This window comes from Microtus ochrogaster, chromosome 10, assembly GCF_000317375.1.
Source record: "Microtus ochrogaster isolate Prairie Vole_2 chromosome 10, MicOch1.0, whole genome shotgun sequence".
In the NCBI taxonomy this organism is placed as follows: Eukaryota; Metazoa; Chordata; class Mammalia; order Rodentia; family Cricetidae; genus Microtus; species Microtus ochrogaster.
Genome location: NC_022016.1, coordinates 51,805,996 through 51,812,981, shown reverse-complemented (window position 1 = coordinate 51,812,981; position 6,986 = coordinate 51,805,996). Strand labels below are relative to the sequence as shown.

At 51.6% G+C, this 6,986-nt stretch overlaps 1 protein-coding gene across 1 annotated transcript in view; it reads left to right on the top strand.

The window, feature by feature from the left end:
- Nucleotides 1-4,644, top strand: part of Fgr (FGR proto-oncogene, Src family tyrosine kinase) — a 25,057-nt gene extending 20,413 nt beyond the window's left edge. The window contains exons 8-13 of the mRNA XM_005353112.3: nucleotides 1,335-1,490; nucleotides 1,590-1,769; nucleotides 2,190-2,266; nucleotides 2,556-2,709; nucleotides 3,570-3,701; nucleotides 3,788-4,644. Of these exons, the coding sequence (XP_005353169.1) occupies nucleotides 1,335-1,490; nucleotides 1,590-1,769; nucleotides 2,190-2,266; nucleotides 2,556-2,709; nucleotides 3,570-3,701; nucleotides 3,788-3,996 (908 nt within the window). The 3' untranslated portion in view covers nucleotides 3,997-4,644. The remainder of the gene's footprint in view (nucleotides 1-1,334; nucleotides 1,491-1,589; nucleotides 1,770-2,189; nucleotides 2,267-2,555; nucleotides 2,710-3,569; nucleotides 3,702-3,787) is intronic.
- The last annotated feature ends 2,342 nt before the right edge of the window (nucleotides 4,645-6,986 follow it).

The window sequence follows — 6,986 nt, the reverse complement described above, 5'->3', positions numbered from 1 at the left end:
GAGGACAACTTGTGGAACATGGTTCTCTCCTTCAACCAATCGGGTCCTGGGGATGGAACTTAGGTCGTCAAGTTTGACAGCAGACACTGGCCTGCTAAGCCATCTTGCTGGCTCCAGTCTATGGGAACTTTGTGGGACCTTTGTTGTTGTCTCTCTTTCTCTCTCTCTCTCTCTCTCTGTGTGTGTGTGTGTGTGTACACCCTTTGTGGAAGGCAGAGGACAACTTGCAAAAGTCAGCCCTTTCCTTTCACCGTATGGGTCTCAGAGATCAAACGTGGACGGGTGGTTTGCTAGCAGACATCTTTACCTGCTCACTTACCTTGCTGGCCTTATCGTATTTCCTAGTCAGAGTCACCATCGTAGGCTCTAAGCCAATGGTTCTCAACCCTCCTAAGGCTGAGACCCTTTCTTTAATACAGTTCCTCGTGTATGATGACCCCAAACCATAAAATTATTCCCGTTGCTCCTTCATAACTGTAAGCTTGCTATTGTTATGAATCATTATGTAGATATCTGATATGCAGGATGTCTGATATGCAACCCCTGTGAAAGGGTCATTTGTGTGCTCCGCCATGCCCCCCCCCACACTGAAGGGGTTGTGACCCACAGGTTGAGAATTGCCGCGTTTAGCACTGGGTTGCAGAAGCTGGTCTGGTTATTGTATGCTACTGGGACACCAGGGACAAGGCAGAAGGAGACATCCTCTGGACTGCTGTCATTGCCCAATGATTCTGAACAGGAGACAGGCACCATGGACCTGACCGGATGGAGGCTGGGCTGTGGGATTAAGCGATGGTGCTCCACTCGGGACTAAAACCCAAGTATAGAGTCCAGGCAATATCACAACCCATGTTTCTGTCTTGACTGGTTAGTCCCAGCAGGAGTGCCCCGGCAGGAACATTTGCCTCGGAACCTACCTTACTCCATTTCCACCTGTCGGAACTAGTCCTAGTCCTTAAAGACCTTGCTGGAGGCCAACTACTTTTGTTTCTTTGGGGTTTTGTTTTTAAACACTGTAGCTAGGCTGACACCAAACCGATGACAATCCTCCTTGCTCCAGCTACTGTGTTCTAGAACTACAGGCATGACCCACCATGCTCCACTAGGCCCTGGCTATTTGTTTGTTTGTTTGTTTTTGGTTTTGTTAGTTTTCGAGACAGAGTTTATCTGTAGCTTTGGAGTCTGTCCTGGAACGTGCTGGTCAAACTCCCAGAGATCTGCCTGCCTCTGCCTCCCTAGTGCTATGTTTGAGGTTTGATGCTGGGTTGTGTTAGGATTTCAGGGAGAGTATAATAGCCTCCATCTGTGACCCCTCCCACCTGCCCTTCCTCCAGAATTCAATGATGGTCTGTGCTACTTGCTCACGGCGCCCTGTACCACCATGAAGCCGCAGACGCTGGGCCTGGCCAAGGATGCCTGGGAGATCAACCGTAGCTCCATAACGCTGGAGCGCAGGCTGGGCACCGGCTGCTTTGGAGATGTGTGGCTGGGTAGGAAAGTCTCAGGAGTCAGGGGCTGGGGGCTGGGGGCTGGGACAAGCGGTAGGGCTGCCAGAGAGCCAATCTTGACAAAATGCCGCCGCCGAGCAGGCACGTGGAACTGCAGCACAAAGGTGGCGGTGAAGACCCTGAAGCCCGGCACCATGTCCCCGAAGGCCTTCCTGGAGGAGGCGCAGATCATGAAGTTGCTGAGGCATGACAAGCTGGTGCAGCTGTACGCGGTGGTGTCGGAGGAACCCATTTATATTGTGACAGAGTATATGTGCCACGGTGAGTGGCAGAGTAGGAGGCGGGGCGTGGGTGGGTGGGGGTGGATGGGGCCGGGCCACCACCTGTGAAGAAAGTACTGGAAACAGTAGGTATACTTCCAGCTAGAGACTGGGGTGCACAAATCCTCCAGAGTGCAAGCGTGGGGGCGGGGCCAGGAGGTGGTTAGCCAACCAGTGGAATCATTGAGCAAACAGAACAGAACAGAACAGAACCTGGGGTGAGGGAGGACCTGGGGAGGAGTCTAAGTGGGGCGTGGCCGGTGGGTTCGGAGGTGGAGACAGAACCGGAGGGTCGGTCTAGGTGAGAAAACAGGAATGGGAGGCAGGTGAGGCCAGATTGTCAGGATGGGGGCAGGACCGTTGTAGAGAAGGCATGTTGGGAGCAGGGGCCTGCTGCTGATTTCTGGCTGCTTCTTCCTAGGTAGCTTGCTGGATTTCCTAAAGGATCGAGGAGGCCAGAACTTGAAGCTGCCCCATCTAGTGGACATGGCCGCCCAGGTAAACTGGGCTAGCAGGCTTCCTCTCCCCGACCTCTATCCTATTATCCAACATAAACCCCATACGCGAAAAGCTGCTGTCTAGCCCACCTTGTGAGCTCTGAGACCTGAGGCGGGAAGACGCTCTTGTGTCTCCTCAAGCGTGCTGGGCTGTGTGGGATGGGGGAGGGGTCGCATCAGGAGAGTGCCTTTTTCAGGCCACTCCCTCACACCCCTCAGGTTCAGTTTTGGTGTTGTGAGCCTGTGTTAGCACCTGCCTCTCACCCACTTCCTTTCCTCCTTCCTCGTAGGTAGCCAGTGGCATGGCCTACATGGAGCGGATGAACTACCTCCACAGAGACCTGAGAGCAGCCAACATCCTGGTGGGGGAGCAGCTGGTGTGCAAGATCGCTGACTTCGGGCTGGCGCGGCTCATAGAAGATAATGAATACAACTCCCGCCAAGGTGACTGGCCTCCCCCCACCTCCCTAGAGATCAGAAGTTCTAAGAGGTTGCCACGTACCCCGCATAGTCAGAAACCCTCCCCCTTCCCTGACAATCGGGGACACCCTCATCCTGGCGTAAAGCAAATGTCATCTGAGTTCAAGTCCCTGTTCAAGCATTTGCTACCAGGCGTCTTGAGTGACCTAACTTCTGTGGTTTGCCATTTCTGATAAAATGAAAATACTTAGACAGCAATAAGTCAGTAAGTGTGTACCAGCTACTGACTAGGAACCAGGCACTGCTGGAAATCTTCAACAGAAGACAATAGAGTATAACAGTGTCAGGTCTATAGCCACAGCGCCTGTGTGACTCCCAGCCACTTGTTGGTTGTGTGAGCTGGGCGTCTTCTTTTCCTCGCTGGTGAGACAAGGTTAATGATGGTGCGGGCTCAGTGTGTTAACTATGCAGGTATATTGCCTAAAACAGTACCTGTGCCTGGGGCAGGAGGGGACAGAGGGCGGGAGGTGGGGTGTAACTCAGTTGGAGAATGATTGCTTAGCGGAAGTGAGGCTGAATTTAGTCCCAGCCCCATAAAACCCAAAGAAAGACAAATGAAACTGTGCTCAGAACTCAGGAAAGGTTAGAGACATTCTAACATCTTGTTGTGAGAAGCAGAACTGTGTGTGGCAATGCCCAGCACCGTACTAAACACACAGTAGGTGCTGACTACATAGATAGCAAGCAGGTCTTTTCTGCTGTACACAGACTTCTATGCCCGGGTCCCCAAAATGCCTAATCCTAAAGTCCTCATTCTCTTTAATCTAGCGGTTTCTATGCCCCCCCCCCCCCGCTAACCTTGCCTCCTTCCCCAATCTCTCCAGGGACCAAGTTCCCCATCAAGTGGACTGCGCCAGAGGCTGCCCTCTATGGCAGATTCTCTGTCAAGTCAGATGTGTGGTCCTTTGGGATCCTGCTCACTGAACTGATCACCAAGGGCCGAGTTCCTTACCCAGGTGAGCAGGGGCTGGGGGTACAGTCATGGGGAAGAGCCTCCTCCACCCCTGTTCCTTGCCCTGGCTAACAGAGCTCCACCCCGCAGGCATGAACAACCGGGAAGTGTTAGAACAGGTAGAGCATGGCTACCACATGCCATGCCCTCCAGGCTGCCCAGCATCCCTGTATGACATCATGGAGCAGACCTGGCGCCTGGATCCGGAGGAGAGACCCACCTTTGAGTACCTGCAGTCCTTCCTGGAAGACTATTTTACCTCCACAGAACCACAGTACCAGCCTGGAGACCAGACATAGCTTGGCTGGGTGTCAGTGACCCTCTGGGAATGGCACTTACCCTTGCCAATCCCCAGGGCTCTCTGGCCCCAGGGCCCCCAGTTTTGAACCCTGTAGAGTCTAAGAAGGTCAGAAGCTGTGAAGCCATTTTATAGATGGGGCAAATGGAGGCTGGGAGCTCATTTCTTACCTTCTCTGGCCCCAAGCACTCTCTCTTCCCTTCCTACCTATGCCTCACGCAAAAATCTAGGGCGCCCCACTCATTCTGCACATGAAGCAAATGGATGGTCTTACGTACTCCAACCCCAGGCACCATTTTTCCTGCCCCACTAGGCTCCTACATGCTGTTAGCCTCTTTCTTCCATCTCCTAAAAATACTCACTTTGTCTAGTTATTTATAAAATTGTGTTTCCCTTCCTTCACTTATCTCTTACTCCTGCTTTCTACCTCCTGTCAGCCTGCTCCAGTCCAGGCCTGAAGAATTTAATTACTGCTCTTGGTTCTCTTGGATTTCTCCAAGTTACAAGGGCAGGGAACATCTTTGTTTGATTTGCTTCCTGTAGACCGGATGCTCTGGTCCAGGCCCGGGTCTGAGGGAGAGAGCTGGGGAAGGCTCCCGCCTTTCTGCATAATGTGCATGTGTTTATTCTCTGTGTAAACAATAATGATGCGAACACTGAGCCGCGAAACTTCCCTGAGCCATCTTTGGGGAGGGGTGGTAGTCCACAGGAGGTGAACTAGCTATTGGGGAGCAGGTGGTGAGGAGTTCCCTCTTGTCTACTAAGTTCAAGGTACCCAGTGCATGAAGCTTCAGAACACCCCACAGCCCCACTGCTCATCCACATGTCGGTTTACCATGGACTGAGAAACACAGAAACCAGGTAGTCACTTACCTGATGTCAGTCAGTTCCTCACCCATTGGGACGGTGTCTGACTCGGGTTTTTATTGTTGTGAAGAGACACCATGACTACAGCAACTCTTATAGAAGAAAACATTTGATTGGAGTGGTTTGCTTACACTTCCAGAGGTTCAGTCCATTATCATCATGGCAGGGAGCATGGCAGCATGCAGGCAGTTGTGCTGGAGTAGTTTAGCTGAGAGTCCTATAGCTCGCAGGCAACAGGAAGTGGACTGAGACACTGGGTGGTATCCTGAGCATAAGAAACCTCAAAGCCCACCCCCACAGTGACACACTTCCTCATACCCATTCCAACAAAGCCACACCTCCTAATCCTGCCATTCCCATAAGATTATGGGAGCCAATTACACTCAAACCACCACAGACAGCCTCAGGCTTCCCACAGCAGAGGCAAGGAGAAGAATAAACAGACCCTCTGTAGCTATCCAAATCAGGGCATAGGAGGACCTCATGGAGGTGTTCTTCCCCACCCCAGGGAAATTTTGGAAACGGTTGGAAGTCTCTTTATTTATCCTAGTGACTAGGAGGACCTTTTAGCTGGATCAGGAGTTGTGGACAATTTTTTTTGTTTGTTTTTTGTTTTTCTTTTTTTGTTTTTGGAGACATTGTTTCAGATGGATAAATGGCTTCACATGGAATTAAAAACAGGCTTCACTGTGTAGCCCTGGCTGTTCTGGAGCTCTGTAGACCAGGCTGGCCTCAAACTCAGAGATCTGCCTGCCTCTGCCTCCCAAGTGCTGGGATTAAAGACGTGCCACCATGGTCCAGCTCCAGCTATAATCTTTAATACACTTATTCAATAGCAAAGAATGGTCCCACCTCTCAAGTCCTCCTTAGAGAACCTGGCAGCTGACATGTCTCTATCGGGAAACCAGGAGAGCAGGAAGTATGGATTCCCACCTCTCTGGCAATGATTATTGGCCCTCTGACTTATTCATGGGGTAGAGGAAGAAAGAGTCCAGGAGCTGGAAGCCACTGATGCACTAGGCAGTTACTAAGAGTCGACTCTGGCCGGGTGGTGGTGGCGCACGCCTTTAATCCCAGCACTCAGGAGGCAGAGGCAGGTGGATCTCTGAGTTCGAGGCCAGCCTGGTCTACAAGAGCTAGTTCCAGGACAGGCTACAAAGCAACACAGAGAAACTCTGTCCCAAAAGAACAAAAAAGAAAAAAGAAAAGAAAACCAAGGCCCAGGGGTTGCATGATATGTCTGGATCACATGGATGCTTGTGACAGAGCTGACTTTACACAAAGCCCATGGTCTCTTCATCACACAATGTTACCACTGGGCTTTCGAAAGGGTGTGTATCAGTGTGTGTGTGTGTGTGTGTGTGTGTGTGTGCGTGCATGCATGTGCATGTGTGTGTGTGTTCTCTAGTTACTGACAGAAAGTTTCCCTAGAAACCCCTGCCATACTGAGGGATCTAAAGGCAAGCGGGCAAGGTGGCATCTACTGAGCGTTCCCTGTGACCGTGTCTGTACCAGGGGTTGTTGGACAGGTAGAATCAGAAGATGGAAAAAATCCAGGTGGCTGCTCAGAGACATTGTCACAAGATGGTAGCTTTAGCTCTGCGGACAAACTCTCAGGTAGCAAGGCTTCTCAAGGCCACAGTCTCCTAACCAATCGAATTCCCAGGAGCCTGATGTGCAAGCCGAAAGGTAGCATTTCTTTCTTCCGGCCGGCCATGGAGTGACCAAGTGAGGGCACAGCTCCGGAGCTGTAGGTCCTGCTTTGGCTTCTGCCTCCACCACTAGCTGCCTAGGGGGTTCTATGCACGCTTTTAATTTTGTTAAGTTGTAGAATGTTCAGTCCACATCAGCTGTTGGTCACTGTCATTTGCCCAGGTGTCCTGCTAAGGGAGGGCATGCTGCCATCCCGACCTCACATAACCTAGGGACACCGGAGGCTGTTCTGATAAACTGAGGCACTGTGAGGGAAATCGTGCCCCCCCCACACACACTTTTTTGTTTCCTTTGGTTTTGGTTTCTCGAGACAGGGGTTCTCTGTGTAACAGCACTACCTGTCCTGGAACTAGCTCTGGAGACCAGGCTGGCCTCAAACTTACAGAGATCCACCTGCCTCTGTCTCCGGAG